At 42.3% G+C, this 19229-nt stretch overlaps 1 protein-coding gene across 2 annotated transcripts in view; it reads right to left on the bottom strand.

Moving 5' to 3' along the window:
- Positions 1-6162: 6162 nt before the first annotated feature.
- Positions 6163-19229, bottom strand: part of AASDHPPT (aminoadipate-semialdehyde dehydrogenase-phosphopantetheinyl transferase) — a 155693-nt gene continuing 142626 nt past the window's right edge. For both annotated transcript variants that reach the window (XM_029602440.1, XM_029602439.1), the window contains exons 5-6: positions 9146-9223; positions 6163-7154 (exon numbers count right to left, since the gene is read on the bottom strand). In XM_029602440.1, the coding sequence (XP_029458300.1) occupies positions 6987-7154; positions 9146-9223 (246 nt within the window). In that variant the 3' untranslated portion in view covers positions 6163-6986. The remainder of the gene's footprint in view (positions 7155-9145; positions 9224-19229) is intronic.

Raw genomic sequence — 19229 nt, 5'->3', positions numbered from 1 at the left:
GGGTTAAGTGAAAAAGAATTTTCTCATTTCTTTCTCCAGGTCATTTATGAATATGCTAAATAGCACAGGTCCTAATACAGATCCCTTGGGCACTCCATTAACAACCTTTCTCCATTCGGAAAACTGACCATTTTGTCCTAACCTCTGCTTCCTGTCTTTTATCCAGTTACCATTTCATAACAGGACACTGCCTTCAATCCCATGACCTCTCAATTTCCGGAAGTGTCTCTCACAAGGGACTTTGTCAAATGCCTTCTGAAAATTCACATACACTATATCAACTGGCTCACCTTTGTCCACATGTTTATTTACATTCTCAAAACTATTTAGTAATTTAGTAAGGCAAAACATCCCTTTGAAAAACTATGTTGACTCTCCCCCATTCAACCATGCCTAAGTGGTCAGTAATTTTATTTTTAAGAATAGTTTCAACCAGTTTGCTTATTCTAGCCTCTTTATCATTTTGTTGTCTTTTTCTGTACCTTTTCTAGTTCCACCACATCTTTCTTAAGAAGGGGTGACCAGACCTGCTCACAAAATTCAAGGTGTGGTCACACTATATAATTATTTATTTATTTATTTATTATTTTTATATACCGACATTCATCTCAATTGAGATATCACACCGGTTTACATTCAGGTACTGTAGGAATGTCTCTATCCCCAGAGGGCTTACAATCTAAGTTTTTGTACCTGAGGCAATGTAGGGTAAAGTGACTTGCCCAAGGTCACAAGGAGCAACAGCAGGACTTGAACCTTGGTCTCCTGGTTCATAGTCCACTGCTTTAACCACTAGGCTATATTCACAATTTTATACTCCTTTCCATTTTCAATAATTCCTAACATTCTATTTGGGTTGGTTTTGTTTTTGTTTTTTTTTATTACCATCAGACACTGAGCTGAGGATTTTAATGTATTATCCACAATGACTCCAAGATGCTTTTCCTGGGTGGTGACTCGAATATACAACTCAGAATTGTGTACCTGTAGTTGGGATTAGTTTTCCCTATGTGCAACACTTTACACTTGTCCACATTCAATTTCATCTGCCAATGAGATAACTTTCCCAGTCTTGCAAGGTCCTTCTGGAATTCCTCACTCTGTGTTTTAACCATTTTGAATATTTTTTGGTCTCATCTTCAAATTTGATCATTTCACTTGTTGCTCCCTTTTCCAGATAATTAATGAATACATTAGACAACAACAGTCCCAGTACAGATCCTTGGGACACTTCAATATTTATCTTTCTCTAATGGGAAAACCGACCATTTAGTTCTATTCTTTGTTTCCTATCTTTTATTGTCAGATGTTGTCTCCTACATGTAATGGCTAATTCATGCCTTCTTATCGGTGGAAAATATAATGCATCATGTACAAGCCACAATGAACAAGTGTGTTAAGGAAAAAGGAGAAACTACTACTTACCTGATAATTTCTTTTCCTCTAAGGAGGGCAAGCTAATCCACACTAGTGGGTTATACACCTCTACCAGCAGATGGAGATAGAGCAAAAGCTGACGTCTCAGACATATAGCCCCATCCCGATATCAGCCTACCAGTATTCTCCAGAAAAGCCAAACTGTGGACAAACTGGTTAAGAATAAAGAACATAAGAAATTGCCATACTGGATCAGACCAAGGGTCCATCAAGCCCAGCATTCTGTTTCCAACAGCAGCCAACCAGGCTACAAGAACCTGGCAAGTACCCAAACACCAAGAAGATCCCATGCTACTGATGCAATTAATAGCAGTGGCTATTCCCTAAGTCAACTTGATTAATAGCCGTTAATGGACTTCTCCTCCAAGAACTTATCTAAACCTTTTTTGAACCCAGCTACACTAACTGCACAAATCACATCCTCTGGCAACAAATTCCAGAGCTTAATTGTGCATTGAGTGAAAAAGAATTTTCTCCGATTAGTCTTAAATGTGCTACTTGCTAACTTCATGGAGTGCCCCCTAGTCCTTCTATTATCCGAAAGTGTAAATAACTGATTTACATCTACTCATTCAAGACCTCTAATGATTTTAAAGATCTCTGTCATATCCCCCTCAGCCGTCTCTTCTCCAAGCTGAACAGCCCAAACCTCTTCAGCCTTTCCTCATAGGAGAGCTGTTCCATCCCCTTTATCATTTTGGTTGCCCTTCTCTGTACCTTCTCCATTGCAACTATATCTTTTTTGACATGTGGCGATCAGAATTGTAAACAGTATTCAAGGTGTGATCTCACCATGGAGCAATACAGAGTCATTAAGACATTTTCCATTTTATTAACATTCCCTTCCTAATAATTCCTAACATTCTGTCGGCTATTTTGACTGCTGCAGCACACTGAGCCGACGATTTCAAGGTGTTATCCACTATGATGCCTAGATCTTTTTCCTGGGTGGTAGCTCCTAATATGGAACCTAACATCGTGTAACTTCAGCAAAGGTTATTTTTCCCTATATGCAACACCTTGCACTTGTCCACATTAAATTTCATCTGCCATTTGGAAGCCCAATCTTCCACTCTCGTAAGGTCCTCCTGTAATGTATCACAATCTGCTTGTGATTTAACTACTCTGAATAATTTTGAATTATCCAAAAATTTGATAACCTCACTCATCGTATTCCTTCCCAGATCATTTATAAATATATTGAAAAGCACTGGTCCAAGTACAGATCCCTGAGGCACTCCACTGTTTACCCTTTTCCACTGAGAAAATTGACCATTTAATCCTACTCTCTGTTTCCTGTCTTTTAACCAGTTTGTAATCCACAAAAGGACATCGCCTCCTATCCCATGACTTTTTAATTTTCTTAGAAGCCTCTCATGAGGGACTTTGTCAAATGCCTTCTGAAAATCCAAATACACTAAATCTACTGGCTCAACTTTATCCACATGTTTATTAACCCCTTCAAAAAAAATGAAGCAGATTTCTGAGGCAAGACTTCCCTTGGGTAAATCCATGCTGACTGTGTTCCATTAAACCATGTCTTTCTATATGCTCTACGATTTTGATCTTTAGAATAGTTTCCACTATTTTTTCCGGCACTGAAGTCAGGCTCACCTCTTTCTAAATATAGGACTGGACTGGAGGGTGGCCAATGATTTTAATGATAGGTTACAAATTTTAACTAATAGATCAGAAATTTCATTTTTTAGTTCCTTCAGTACCCTAGGATGCATATCATCCGGTCCAGGTGATTTGCTACTCTTTAGTTTGTCAATATGGCCTACTACATCTTCCAGGTTTACAGTGATTTGGTTCAGTTCGTCTGACTCATCACCCTTGAAAACCATCTCCGTAACTAGTATCTCCCAAACATCCTCATTAGTAAACATGGAAGCAAAGAATTCATTTAGTCTTTTTGCAATGGCAATGCAAGTAATGCCCACACAGTAGATGAAAGGTGGAAATTGCCAAAAATGGTGAAGACCTGATGAAAGTTCCACAGCAGCACCGGTATCCACACAGGAGGCCAAAAATGCTGAACTCCCATCAGGAACTGTAGCACTTCTGGAAAAGAAGATAATGGTCCACCAAAGACATGCCTGCTATAACAAGCAAGAGTTGCTACCTGAACCTTCAGGGTGGTAAAGACCAAGCCTGTAAGCAAATCTTCCTGCAAAAATTCCAAGAGTAGGTATTTCGACTTGAGAGGATGAGGACTTCGTTCCTCACACCAGGCATGGAAAATCTCAGACTATAAAAGAAGCCAGAGAGATAAAACACTTTATGGCCTGGAGCAATGTGGAACTCACTGCAGAAGAATACCACACTTCAGCAACTGAATTCTCTCAAGGGCCAAACTCTAAAACAAAATCGAACTGAATCCTTAATTAGCATGGGTCCCTGCAGCAACGGATAGTTTATGAACGACAGTCTGAGAGAACTGCCCACTAGCAGCCTCTGCAAATTAACAAACATGGCCTCCAGGGCCAATCTGTAGTGAAGAGCTTCAGTCTAGCTAGCAATCGTGAGATAGATGATGCCTAACTATGCTCCTGGTGGGAAGGCTTATAATATCCTACTCCACGGCCACACCTGAACGAAAGCACCATTATTTTGTACTCTTGGACCGCCGACTGAAATATCGTGGTACTTTTGCGATGTCAGATAACTCTGACACGCTAACAGGAGTTGAAAGACTTCTGTGCTGCCTATATGATTGATGTAGGCCACTGTCTATGGATTGAAATATAGAAACATAGAAATGATGGCAGAAAAGGACCTGCTGTACAGGTCACCCCCATACTTATCAGTTTCCAAGACCGTGGAACAGCAGATACCACAAGATCATCAAAGTTAAGTACTGTGAACTGCATAGGAATTCGAAAATCAAGTAGGGCGGGATACATTTGTTGTATCGCCTTTCGCCCCACTCCTCTCAGTCCAAGGGGATAGTCCCAACATCAACAAAACCATAATACACAAATCATCTTGTCCAGCCAGCACTGACACAGTCAGAGAAAGTGATGGCTCTATTGCCCTTATATGGCAAGTCGCATAAATATAATTGCACCATACACACAGTGCAAACTGTCTTTATAAGACTTCATTAAAGTAGGTACCCTTGCATGTTCCTGCAAAAAAGGCTTGTCTGAAAGGGACCCCCAAAGGGGCCTGAACTGATATCAGTTGCGAGGTTGAGGCCTGGAACATTATCCTCTAGGCCAGCCGAATTAAAATGCTGAAACCTCTACATCCTTGGCACTATAAACGTTCCTGGAGAATATACACAAATACACGCCCACAAAGGGCCACGGAAGCATGCTCCCATACAGTATGCATTCAGGCAATATGTGCCCAGACAGAATGCTCTCAAGACAGGATGCACTTAAATATTAAGCGTCCAAATAGTATGCGCTCAGCTAGTATGTGCCCAGATATCATGCACCTAGACAGTAGGCGCTTAGACAATGTGCATTCAATGCGCGCTCTTATAATGAGCACCCAGTACGCGCTCTGATAGTGTGCGCTCAAATGGCGAGTGTTCAAAAAGTGGGCACTCAAATAGTGGGTGCTCAGTATGTGCTGAAACAGTACATGCAGAGCATGTGCTCAAACCATAATTCCCCCCCATGCTCTATAGAGGTTGCGGTCTTATATGCACATGCACCCACGCGTTCCCTTCAGTGCACTGCCGTGCAGCGCGCACACACGCCAGCGCATGGGAGAACATGCCGCCACGGCCCTCCATGCAGCTGAAGAAAATGAGCCTTATGTGAGGGGTCTAGCCAACGGCTGCTCAACCCAAGCCCATACTGCCTTCTCTACACTAAACTCCAAGGAAAGTGAGAGGGAAAGGGACGTCAAGCACCCAGCATCGAGGGAAGGAGACTCGTTAAGGAAGGAAAGGAAAAAACCCTCCCTAAACTTTCTCCTCTTTCCCTTTTCTTTTTATTTTGCGTACCTGAGCTCAGCCCTCCTAACATGAATGGGTCTCTGACTATGGGTGGAGAAGGAATAGTTGTTACCCCTAAGCCGCCTCCTGGCTCCAACCACTTATCTTTTTAAGTCCACGCCTGAGGCAGGCTCCCGGAATAAAAAACACTCAACTGAGGGAGGGATCCACTGGCATCACACCTCAGGTGGTCAAGTGGTGTTCAAAAAGTCTTCTATCTTCTCTTTTCCTTAACAATTTATCACAAGCAAGTCTCAGAAGGGAAATGCATGTCCACCATCTGCTGGAGACAGTGAATATTTGCAAGCTAATGGGGAGGGGCAATATGTCTGTGACATTTTTTCCTCCATCTCTATCTGCTGAATGGGGTGCATAACTCACTGGTGTGGATTAGCCTGCTTGAGTGCAGAGGAATGTATATTTTTTTTTATTTACTTATCTGTGTTTTGGCATCTAATAGAGCAAATCTCCACGTAATGCTTGAAAGTGTGAACCGCTTCGATAATTGTGAAAAAAGCGGATAGCAAACCAAATTAATCTAAACAAATGCATGCTTACATCATCAGCTTTTGTATTTGTCTCTTTTATTACTATTTATCATTTCTTACGCTACTATATATATATATATATATACTATATACGCTACTATATATACTATATATATATATATATATATATAGTAGCGTAAGAAATGATAAATAGTAATAAAAGAGACATCCCTTGCTACATGAAGCTTACAATCCAGTCTGGAAACACAAAGAAAAAAAAAAAAAAAGATTTCAGGAAATGTATTGATTACAGTAAACATAGTTCAAATTGAGGCTAAGATCTAAAAAGTACAGAATTTACAAAGACTTACAGCACAGGTCGGTGACTGCCATCTCAAGTTCTAGTTCTTTTGTAAATATTACTGTATTTAAGGCATTTTTTTCATAGGGATTCTCCCTGTGTCAAAGCTGTTTAGAAATGAGGTCTACTATGTTTAAACTTAGTTAATATAGATCCAGAAAAAAATGCGCTGCCTAAAATATCAAATATGAAATAAATTAATCAGTGAGCTACTATAAACAGCATGTACATAAGAAAAGAATAGTTGGGAAGCACATTTTAGGTATTTTTCTCCATCAAATAACATTCTGGTTTCTGGCAGACAATGAAATAGAGAATTTTAAGCAGAATCATGGCCTGATGGCTCAGTAGTAATGCTATGCACCGCCAGGCAAAGGATCTGGTTTTGATTTCTGGGTCAGGACTTTCCCCAGGTGGGCTGAGAATGCTGCAGAAGTAGTGTTCACAGCCTTAAGAGGAGAGGGAGTTCCAGTCATTGTGCAACAGTAATACCTAATAGCCAGTTTTAGAGCCTATTATTGAAGGATTCCAGAAGTCGTTCTGCAGCATGGACCTTAGCCGAGGGCTGTTGCTGCAATGCCTGAGCTAAATTATAAAATAGGGAGAAAAGCTTTGGCTAGTTGTAAATGGAGGTGCACAGCACCAGAGCCTGACAGAGGATAATTCCGCTTGAGCTGGAAGCTCATGGGACCAGGAGAAAACCGTCAAGTCAAATAAAAAGCTGTATATTGTTTCCATAAATATAGTCTTATGTTGAATTAGTCCTTTGCCGTAGTGGGGCCTCCTGTTTAGAATGAAAGTTATCCCAGTAAGTAGGGTCCTCTGGTGCTAGTGGAACAGCAGATACCACAAGATCTTCAAAGGTAAGTACTGTGAACTGCATAGGAATTCGGCTGGTTCTTTCTACAGCAAAAACCTAAGGAAAATGCACATTATGGTTAGATATCCATTTCACAAAATTTCTTTTACATCTCATGTCTTATAACACCAGTTCTTTTCCACTCATCCCTCTGAAAAGTATCATGCATTCGTAACATCAGAAACACGGTACCAGGTCATTCACTGCAGAAATGGCTTGCACATACATAGAACATAAAAAAACAACAGAAAAGGCCCATTTGATCATTTGTTCCTACCTACCTCTGCTGTCACAAGGGTGGTCCTTTCCCTCTCTCTGCCACTAAGATCCATTTGTATCTGTCCAATGCATGTATGAATTCTGACATTGTTTTGGCTCTTGTAACATCCACTGGAAGCCTGTTTCAGGTGACTACTACTGTGTTTTAGCACAGACTACAAATAGCTTTTCTATTTACTATTTGATTTTCTATTACGCTTTTTAGGCACTTACAATGTGGATCACATTCAGGTACTGTAGGTTATTTCCTTATCCCCAGAGGGCTTACAATTTAACAGGTCGATTTTAAAAGCATTACTCATGCAAAAATGACTACATAAAAGTGTATGTGAGCCGCGTGTGAGCAATGCAGATTTTCAAAAGCTGCAAAATATACACACAGGGGTAGATTTTATAAATTGCGCACACGCATCAATTTTAGCCAGGAAACGAATAAGAATTAATGCATGAACGTATCGGGGAGCCCCCCTTGCCGAATGCAACGTATCTGCCCCCCGACGAATACGAATCCCGAATGCAACGTATGGCGTCCCTCTGCACATCCCCTACCTACTACTGATACTGCCACTGGAGCCGGGGGGGTGGGGGGGGGGTAGAGCTATGAGGTACGTACAGGTGGCAGGAATGAGACTGAAGGTCTGAGATAAAGGGTGGATATGATTGGGAAAGGAAGGGGGCAGAAATGATCAGGATGGGGATGGTGAGAATAGAAGTGATAGGGCATGTACACTGGGGATGGAGGCAAATTGATTGGACGTCCACAGAGAGTAGGGGATGGGGAGGAAATGCTATAAATTCTGAGGAGGCACCAACATTAACAGTGCCTAAGGGTGGGAAAAGTCTAAATCTAGTTCTATACCAATTCCTTTAGAGCTCATTGCATTCAGGTGGTAATTATGCATAATGTATATGAATACAGATGACTGATACAGAGAGATTCTAGTAGATAGAAAAAGATGTTAGTTGAAAATGTGTTTCTTATATGAAAAACTCATCTCTGACAGACTTTATTACTGGGTTTGCTAACTTTAAACTCTTCTTTTCATGATCAAAACTATGCCCCTAAGACTCTGATCTGACTGTCTTAAACTATGCAAGAGCAAATCATTAAATATGAATTGGTCTTTTTATCTTTGATTTAACTTAGCATCACTTCAATGTAAATGCATAAGAAGTGTTATGCAACTGATTTTGTAGCAACATGAAATCTAATTTACTTTCCCTTACAAAATGTAGCATATTAGAAAAGGTTATACTGTAAAATTAAACAGGACCTCATTTACTAAGAGGTGGATAATAGGTAGTGAAGGAGTTAGCCAGGTAGATCCCCTGGGATGAAACCTCCACCCCCCTATCCCCCACCATCCCGCAGAATTGCTAAATCTAGCTTCTCATTTCAGTAGATAGTTAGATTTGACCACTTTAAACATGGATAGTCCTGGGGGTTATGGTTTGGTAGGGAGCACAAAGTGAGCTAGCTGATGTTTATTTTCAGGGCTAGCCAGTTCACCTTAAGCGCTGCAATGACAGGCGTAAATCTAGAAATCCAGGTTTTGGCTAGCTCAGTTTTTACTATAAACGAGTGTGCTAAAAACATGATTAGCTTAGCTGGCTAAACTTTGGTCAGTTATCTGCTCCACACTGAAAATACACCCCCTATAGCTGTTTTCTTATCCTGTGCCTATGGTTAAAAATGCTTGCGAATCAGGCTCTGAATACAGAAACAAGCTGGTGTGTTTAACCTGTGTGAAAGACCTTGAGTATCTTACGTCTGAATGCTGCTGCACAAATCCATCTGGTTTACCAAGGGCAACTGCAACATGGTGGCAATTATCCAACATGATTTCCTGCCAAACAAAGAACAAAATAGTCAAATTGTCACTACCTTTTAGGACACCTGAATTTCAAGATACTTGTTAAACAATATGACTTGAAAAAAAAACAAAAAAACAGCCAAACTTATTGCCAAGTTATGTGAGCAATTTTTCAAAATAAATAGAAATGGTAGAGCCAAGGGGCACCAATTAAAATTGACCGGAGTGTACTCTAGCTGCCAAGATCATGGTATAACCAAGGTCCCTGGTTTCAGCATGTTTGTGTTCCTCCAGTAGACCTGCAGGTTCTCTCTCTCATTAAAAACTGTTTGTTTCTGGGAAACTTGAGGGCAATTCTCTCTATTTAGTCCTCCTATACCATTTATTCCAATAAAAATATTGTGCTCTCAGGAATGAGGTCCAAACCTTCCAATTTATTCATACAGCAATTGTTACAGAAGTCCATATCCAGCAAGAGAAAATGGATTGATATTATTCATCATTAATTCTTTTGAACATATTACAAGAGTTCTTGCAATTGTGCGATAATTTCACTTAACATTAAATTCTGATCAATTTATTTTTATGCCAACATAACCAGGATAGAGTCACAAGCACCCATGCATTAGCAAATACAGCAGTCATAGTAACAGTAAATGTTGGCAGAAAAACACCCAAGCGGTCCATCCAGTGCCCAGCAGGTCCCGTCCCCCCCCTAATTCTTTGGGCAATTATTCCTCTATGTAAGTTACCCTAGTAATAAGGTTACTCTTTTTTTCTTCTCCATTATTTGTCCTCTAGAAACCATCTGTGCTAATCCCATGCTCTTTTGAATTCCATTATCATCCTTGTCTTCACTACCTCTACTGGGAGGGCAGTCCTCTGGTGATGGAGCTTCCAGCAATTACTCCATTGTCCTCCTTAAGAACATAGCAAGGCTCAGCTACCGAGCTAGTATTCTTAAATAATTAGTACATTAATAGTGAAATGAAATGAAAATTCCTTGAAACAGCTTCACATATCTTTGAAAAACTTAAGTAGTCAGGTCTCTCTCTTGCTCTTATCTCTAGCATCTTCTTCCAGAGTTTTCTCCAGCAACTCTTCTTTCAAATTGTCTATTAGCAACTCCTTCACTCATTCAACTGGGAGTATGCTGAGATCATCCAGGCCATTCCAAATAAAAAATGAGTCCAGAGGGATTGGCACATACACAGATTATCCATAACACTCTTATTTATCAATAAAAATATTTGCAGTGCATGAGGTTTTAAGATCTCACAGGGCCTTTCTGCAATGCCTCAAGGCTGATGGAAGAAACATTTAGAAAGCAACTTCTGTAACACCACTTTCTGATCTCAGCACTGATGAGGTGCTACCTTATTAACACTCTTGTTCAAGTACTTCTAACAACTCCAGTCATGAAAACTTCACTAACTGATAATAATGGATGTTAAATCATCTCCTAAAGAATCTTCTGTGGGAATTCCTGCCCCATGGTATTTTCTAGTTATAATTATTTACTCCTGAGGGAATTCTGCATACTATATTTATCAAAATAATAAAAATACTTCAGTGTAAGTCACTGAGTAGAATTCATTTGAACATCAAAACAGAAAAAAAAGTTCTAACTCAAAGATACAAAATGAACATTTGTGTTGCAGAATTTCCTCAGGAGTAACAGGCTTCAGTTTAGGAATGGCAGCAGCGATGATGCAGTTGAAAATGTTGCTTGCGCCTACTAAATCCGGGCCTACTCATTTTATAGGCACTGCCCTGAATAGCTGGTCATTTTCCTGCATTGTACAGTTCTCAGACAAGTGTGAGCCCCACGGTGCCCGAAATCCTGCACTGCTGTCAAAGTCTGTGTTTGAGCACTGCACAGCTCACACTGTCTGAGAGCAGTGGTGCAGAAAGATGACAGCACTGGCTCCCACAGACTTGCAGTGCACCAGCACGTCCTCCTTCTGCAGAGCCGGCTCTCTGCATTTCCGCACTTGTGGGATCTGACGCAAATTCTGCATGGAAATGGTAAATTCTATCCTGGGGGGTGGGGATTCTTTGCAAATTCTGCATTGCGCAGAATTCTGTCCTTTAAGCTTTTAGTCACATCCAATGAAGGGGCCTAAACGGACTTGAATGTAAATGTATTTGAACATCTTTTTTGCTGGTTCAATAAAAGATATCGTAACTTACTGATATTCCAGTTTTCTCTCTAACCAACACAGTTACCAGAACTCCACACTACTAATATGAAAATAAGTGGATACATGGATGTACAAAGTATATAATCACAATCACCCTCTAGTGTACTTCGAAGAATGTAGAAGGCAATTTTCAAAGCCATTTATCCTGGCCAGGCAAACAAAGAATGGATGATATGGCAGCTGGCGCAATGGGACTTGTGGAGTTCTCCAGACCCTGCCAGTAGAAGGAAATATGGGGGCAAAGTGACTATGGGAGGAAGAAGCGAGTCCCTGGAATAAAGAGAGAGCACTGCAGCCAGAGGGGGTGGAAATGTATAGAGGACCAGTGTGAGAGGGATGGGGTGAGGCAGAGCAGAGAATTAGAGGCAGTTGGGGAAGGGGTGAAAAAAAATGAGAGAGAGTGGGTGAGGTTAAGAGGAGAGCGAAGGGATGAATGAGTGGAGGTGAGAGGCTGCAATGATGCGAGAGAGTAGGAAAGAGGATGCACCAGGGTAAGCAGCTGTGGGGGGGGGGGGGGGGCTGCACCAGGGTGAGTAACTGTGAGGGGGGAAGGTGGTCGAGAAAGAAGACTGCGTTGTGGTGAGTAGCTGGGGTGGGATAGGGGGAGAGGAGGACTGCACTGGGGTGAGTGGCTGGGGGAGGACAAGGACTGCACCAGAGGGACTGGATAGGGGTAGAAGACTACACTAGTTTGCTTGGGTGGGGGAGGGCCACTGCATGTGGATGGGAACTGCACTGAAACTGAAGTGGAGAGTGGAGAGGAGAAGCCGATAAAGAGTGCTACATGGAGTTGGTGGGATGCTAAATTGCATGGTAAGTGCATTTCTTTCCTACTGGGATACACATCTTTCCAAACTTGTTTTAAATGTAACTGATATTTGCTGTCAAGGGTCTAATATGCTCATCATGCAAAAACACATGACCTGAAGCAGTACATTTACCCACTTTTTAGAAATTCAGACATGTTTAAGCAAGCAAAAATTAGGATTTCCTATGTTTTTCCAATTTGCATTCAGTTCCTGTAGGTTTATTTAATACTACTTCCTATTTAGTCACATTCAACATTTATATTCAAGAACTGAAACAAAATTCACTGATTTTTCAGGACTATTACTAATGGCATCCTGAAGCATCCAAAGAAGCTAATTTACTAAAAGATAATAAAGTTGATCAAATATCAGACCTATTTAGCCAAACTCAACCTGCCTTACACTGAGGATGTTTTTGCCAAATTTAATCAGAATTAGTTAAACAAATTATACCTAAAAAGTCACACTGGCATAGGCTAATTCATGCCTGTCAGGAAAGAAAATGCTATGCAATTTTCATCTTATTTTGCTTAATCCCACAATAAATCAATAGTTGCAGGGCGGAATGAGGTGAAAGTGAGAAGACGTGGCAGGATGGCTGCAGAGGCTGCCTAGGCTTCTCCTCACTCCCCTTTCCCAGCCAGTGGTGTACTGACAGGTCAATCGGGGGGGGGGGGAGGGCATGGCAGGACTGCCCGTCTTCTGGCCAGTAGTGAACGTGCAGATCCGAAGGAGGGTTCTTTTAACTCCTTCCTATGTGCAAAAAAAAAAAAGTGAGGAGACCATAGGATGCCTCTTCAGTCTGTTACTCCTCCCTGATAAGCCTCCTGAATCCTCTTCCTAGCAGGTAGGAGAGGGAGAAAAATAAATCTTGCAGGCCCAGACAGGTGGGACACCGGCATGAGGATAATGTGGGCTTGGGTCTTTGATTAGCTTGCCGGTGTTAGCAGCAGGAAGATCGGAGATGCACAGCTTACTGCCCACGCTGGCTTTTTGTTTTATTTTATTGCTGTCAGTTGGCAGTAAAAAAAAAAAACCCCAAAAAAATATAAAAGGAAACTGAAGTTTTCATGTCCAGTTATTTCACAGTTTTATGAAAAGCTGGAGAACAATGAATTTTGTGAAAACTTGTCATCCACAGAGGAAGGTGACAATAGCCGGAATGACCTACCAGCAGAGGAGGTGGAGAGCAGCAGAGTCTGTAATGGACTTTAAACATGGAACAGAGAGAGGGGACAAATTTCAAAGCCAATTACGTGGGCCAACAGCATATAAATTGACTGTCTGACAAGCGTCCTCCCTCGATACAGCTAGAAAGCATTTCTTTAACGTGGGCACCGTTAGCCGCATTTAAGCCAGGTGTTCCCAGGGGCAGGTTTTGAGCAGGATCAGAAAATAATGTGCACAGAGTGCATTTTGGAGCCTACGCATGTAATTTTTGTGACGAACATCTACCCACAGAAGAAAAAAGCAAGTGTCCTTGGGTGCTCTGTACTTGTGGCATATTTCAAAGGGAATGTACACGTGCACGATCTCTTTGAATGTTGGTGCAAAGTCCGTGGATGAGAAAAAGGTACTGGCAGACTGTGGGGTACATTTTATAAAAAAGCGCGAGCGCGTACTTCTGTTCGCGCACCAGGCGCAAACAAAAGTACGCCAGATTTTATAAGATACGCAATCTTATAAAATCCGGGGTCGGCGCGCAAGGGGGTGCACATTTGTGCACCTTGCGCGCGCTGCCCGTTCCCTCCAAGGCCACTCTGAAAGGTAGCGCTTATTTCTGCCGGCACCGGGAAAAACTGCTTTTCTGTGCACCCTCCGACTTAATATCATGGTGATATTAAGTCGGAGGTCCCGAAAGTTAAAAAAAAAGTTAAAACAAAAAATTTGAAATCGGCCCGCGGTTTGAAAACCGGACGCTCAATTTTGCCGGTGTCCGGTTTCCGAACCTGTGGCTGTCAGCGGGCTCGAGAACCGACGCCGGCAAAATTGAGCGTCGGCTGTCAAACCCGCTGACAGCCACCGCTTCTGTCAAAAAGGAGGTGCTAGGGACGCACTAGTGTCCCTAGCGCCTCTTTTTACCGCCGGCCCTAATTTAAATATTTCAGTTTACTGAATCGCGCGCACAGGATACTGGCCTGTGCGCGTGCCGTGAGAGCGGGCACTCGCCCGCTCTCCCACGAACTTTACTGTATCGGCCTGTTATGGCAACGCAAGAAAGGAGAAGATAATTCTTGGCTTTCTGCCAGGAAATACAAGCTCTTGGAACCTCTTTTCTACTCAGATACCGCTGTAAATGCGTTATTAAACTGAGACCTGAATGTGACATTTTGTTTTGGACCAGAGCAGCTTAGGTGTTTTTTGGATAGGAGAAAGCCAGTTGTTTCATCTGTGTCCCCAACAGTTTAAAGTTTGGACTATACATTTTGGAATATGAACTAGGTATTCATATGTATACCTCTCTGATGTTTCTGTGCAACGTTTTTCTTCGTATTACTTTGAAATTGTTAAATAAAAGTAAAAAAAAAAAAAAAAAGCCACCATGAAAGAAAAATGTGCATTGAGAAGATTTTGTTTTAAAGCAATCTCTTTAAAAACAGTGGACATTGCTAAAGTGACTGTGTGTATCTATTAATTTCAAATAGAAAAATATAACATATAATTGTTGGACAAAAATTAAAGATAATCTAGGAATAAGCCCAAAAAAGAAGAATAGTTCTATGAAAAGGTAAGCTGACATTTTGAACAAGCTCAGTAGCATTGTTGCTCTGCTTTCCATTCCAAATCTGATAAAAACAAACAAAAAAAAAATCATTAATAACTGTAGAGATGTAATGGCATGGCCTTTTGCCTGAATCAGATGACCAAATCATTTGAAAGACTGAATATCAGGCATCCAATGATCAGAAATGAGGATCTTTGGGAACAGAAGCACTAAACCAATTCCATTATAACTGCATATGATTTCATCATTTGTATACAACAGTGCACACACATTGTTCTAACTTTCTTGACTTGTTGGGCTGACTGGGCATGGTAATTGCTTTCCTCTGAGCAATTTACAAAGCTGCAATAGAGAGTATGTCTACCTAGTATATTAATATATCAGTGGCTCTGATTCTACAATTTGTCTGCCTAAGAACATATTACATTATGAGTGCTGGGTAATATTTGTCACTTTAGGCAAAATGAGGACACATTTCAAAGCCATTTACCTAGGTAAACTGGCCTGTCTGAAGCTTGCCCTCTTCAAAGTGCCTAAAGAGTATGCATGGGGTTCACAAAGCATGTACATGTAATAGCATTATAAAGGGGAATTCTCGGGGGAATTTTTAAATTGGGAGAGCTAAGTCCACACACGAAATGGAATTTTTACATCTGCTCACATCAGAGATGCCAAGGGTGGACTGTCCCAGTCAGTGATATTTATTGCCCCAATGAATGAGACTGTAGGCCAAAGAATGAGATTTTTCAGGCAATGGATCCAGAGTATAAATCTAGGCTTTCTTGTACTTTGTGGACTGCTCTCTGGATTTATTTTAAATAAATAAATAGGAGGAATATGGCATTTTCCCTGTCACGAGACAGTAAACTCATACTCTACTATAATCCCTCCCAGCTCCCAGTCTCCTGCTGTCTCAGTTTCCTCTCTCTGCCTGTGTGTGGCTCTAGTTGCTCTTATGGCCTCCTCTTTCTCTTCATGAGTGCTGTCTATATGTAGTCCTGGACCAGGGACGGTGCAAGGGTATTAGACATCTTAGTCTGTTATTATTTGTGATAATTGTGGGTGGATCCTTGGGCCGATGGCAGATGACCATGCCCACAGGGGAAGATCCCGAGAGGGACCACCAGTCAGGCTCAGAGTTGGGAGACAGACACACATTAGATCTTTTATTAAACTGCTTTAGAGAACCACCAGAGGTGGCAGCAGTGAGCTGGAAGAGCCCGGCTGGGCTGCAGTCCGTCAGGCACTGGAACAGCGATCCCAGGGTGGCTGAGCTGTAGAGAAACTGAGATAGTGAGTAGGCAGAGTATGCAGAGTTACCTTGATGGTAACACTCACACAATAGTCTCTTGGAACAGCCCAGGAGCTGGAATGAAGTAGGCCCTTGAGGAGCGAGTACCTGGTTCTAGGGAAAGCTCTGAGAGAGAGATGGTAACTCACTGGTGTTATAGGCAGCGGTGACTTCCTGGCAGAAGTTATATTCGGTAGCAGGTCCGGGAACGTGGGCCCTCGAGGAGCGAGTACCGGTTCCAGACTGCGACCTGAAAAGCAAGAGAGAGAGCGAGGCCCCCGAGGAGCGGGTATCCCTGGTAAAGTCCGAGGAGGCAGAGTAGCAAGGTAAGCGGAGAGCGAATCCCATCCGCAGCGATACCTGGAGGCAGCTAGGCAGTAAACCCTTTGCTAACTCGATTAGCTAGCAAAACAAGAGACCTTAAATAACTGGCGATGACGACGTCATCTCAGGGGGATGCCCCTGAGGTTCGCGCCACAGCTGGTACTTGAGTCGGGGCTGCGCCGCGCGCGCCCTTAGGCCTCAGGAGAACATGGCGGAAGGCAGCGTCTAGCCGGTCCAGGGATGCCGGAGGAGGTCGGCAAAATGACACCGCAGCAGCCAAACTTCCATCAACCAAAGAGAGAGTCGCCAAAGAGGTAAGGAGGGCGGAGTGGAGACATCGGGCAGCGAAAGTCGCAACATTAGTCAAATCTTACAGCCTTGCGCCCTCCCTGCCATGGCCCTCTCCGCACACATTTAAAAATTATGCATTTATAACAGATTTTACATGAAAAATAACATTCAAAGTACACTTTCAGGGCAATTAACCCTATTAAATTGGTCCCATCAGTAGCTTTTCAAACCCCAGGGGTAATGGTAAACTACTCCTGCTGGAGTCTTTCTACAGGCCAGTCACTTGTTTATCCACAAGGTTCAGAGCACTTTTTCCCCTGCAATTTTAAAAACAAATTCTTCTCAGCTTTTTCCTTGGCCCCCAAAAGACACTCCAAAGTGCCTTGTAGAGGGGTAATGGTGTTTTGCCACTTGCTTTACCTCCTTTTATTCTAGACCAAAAACCCAGCAAAAGCACCGGCAACTACATTGACCACTACTTTGAACTTATCCAGCACACATCTGGGTGGTGGGGGTTTATTCAGAGCCAATGTTGCTTTTCTCAAAGTGTCCACCTTGCTGTGCGTTTATTTTAAACATCTTAGTTTTTCTCTTCTGTGCCGGTGCAGTCATTTTTTTGTATTGCGGTTTTAAAACTTCATGCCCATCTCTCCTCAACACGAGAAACGGCTTTCTCTGTAGCTGCTCCCTCCACTTGGAACTCTCTACCTTATGAGGTTCATATGCAAAAAAAACCTAAAGAAATTCAGGTTTGCTTGAAAAAGCTTCCTCCTACAATGTGCCTAAAGCGAGCTTTGAATATTTGTTGATGGTAATATCATGATATGATATGTTCTGATGATTTCTGTATATTATGTCTTTTTTTTTTCTTTTCTGTTAATATTTTTGTTTGCACATGATATAATTTTATGTCCGTTTTATTGTAAATCGCTTAGGCCAAATCTTTTGTGTTAAGCGATTAATACATTTTAATAAATGAAATGAAATGCCTGGGGCTCAGGACACCTTTTCACAGGTGTCCATTTATTTTACTTATCTTTTGCTTATTTTATTTATTTTAATTTTTGGCTGGCAGTGCTGATGTCACTGCTGGACCCAGTCTGCATCCCACTTTAGCGCAGAGGTGTCCCTAAACCCCCCCAGACGCTCTCACCAGCCCTCCTCTTCAGTCCTGCAGCGACATAAGTTCTTCTCATGCTGCCATGACAGGAAAGAGCCTTTTTAAAAAAAAACAACCCTCTCCCCCTTCCCTTCGGGTACTGCCACTGCAGGAGGGAGAGAGCCACGAAAGGCCTGCTCTCTCTTCCCAAAGCCATGGGAGGGAGTATCCGAGGCCAACCAAATCACTGGTCCCTCTCTTCAGAGCCATAGGAGTCGGCAAAAAGCTCTCCCATTGCTTCTGATGCAGCACAACCCTGCCTCACCACTACTTTATCATCACTATGAGCCCCAATGCACCGAGCTATTTTCAATACCGTAGGGGGTAGTAAACACCCTCGCAGCAACTAGTTCCCATCTTTGGTAGCTTTTATACCTCCTCTTTCTTCCCTAATCCCGGGACAGCCACCCCAAGTCCCTAACAAAACCATTCTTCTATATTTATTTATCGGTCGAGTTTTATATACCTTCGTTCGGTGAAGCCATCACAACGGGTAACAAGATTCAAAAGGTAGTATCTTAACATATGCGAATTAAGGGTATAACAGGATACATATTATATTCGAAAATGAGCGGATAAAGGGGATCGGAGTGGGTAAGGATTAGAGGGGATAGGAAGAGGGGTGGATGTGCCACGGGGGGGGGGGGTGTGAATTAGGGGAAATTAGTTAAACGTAAAGTTATTCTTTTTTATAGTCCGACATAAGATCATTTTTGTTTAAGAATATACTCCAAGCAGTCACAGGTCTCTCCAGCTAATCCTGCCCCGCACCATCAGTCAGCTGTGCCAGTACCCACCAATATACAAATCAGAGGAAATGGGTGCACTTTTGCAGCAGATAATACTTCTTAGAGATGTGCATTCAGGAGAAACAAAAAAGGAAATATTTCCTATTTTGTCTCATTTCCTTCTCAAAATGAAACGATTGAAAATCCGATGAAATTTTGTTGGTTTTCAAGATTTGTTTTGACAGCTCCAATCAAAAAAAGAAAGACCCCGTTGGGCCTGGGCCCAAAGCAGGTGCCTCGGCCTATGCCTGAGCACTACACTGGAGTCTTGGCCTAATACAGGGCTCAAAGCCAGGGCTTAGAATGAGACCCAAGCAAAGGTCCAGGCCTTAAACATTTTGCCCCACTTACCTGATTTGATCTCCTGGCCTTCAACTTAGGCCAAGGCCTGAGCCCAGGCCCCATGTCAGGGCCCGGTCGGAAGGCCGGGTCCCAACGCCTGGTTCTT

Source organism: Rhinatrema bivittatum, chromosome 5 (genome assembly GCF_901001135.1).
Source record: "Rhinatrema bivittatum chromosome 5, aRhiBiv1.1, whole genome shotgun sequence".
Classification (NCBI taxonomy): domain Eukaryota; kingdom Metazoa; phylum Chordata; class Amphibia; order Gymnophiona; family Rhinatrematidae; genus Rhinatrema; species Rhinatrema bivittatum.
This window is presented reverse-complemented; position numbering and strand designations above follow the sequence as displayed.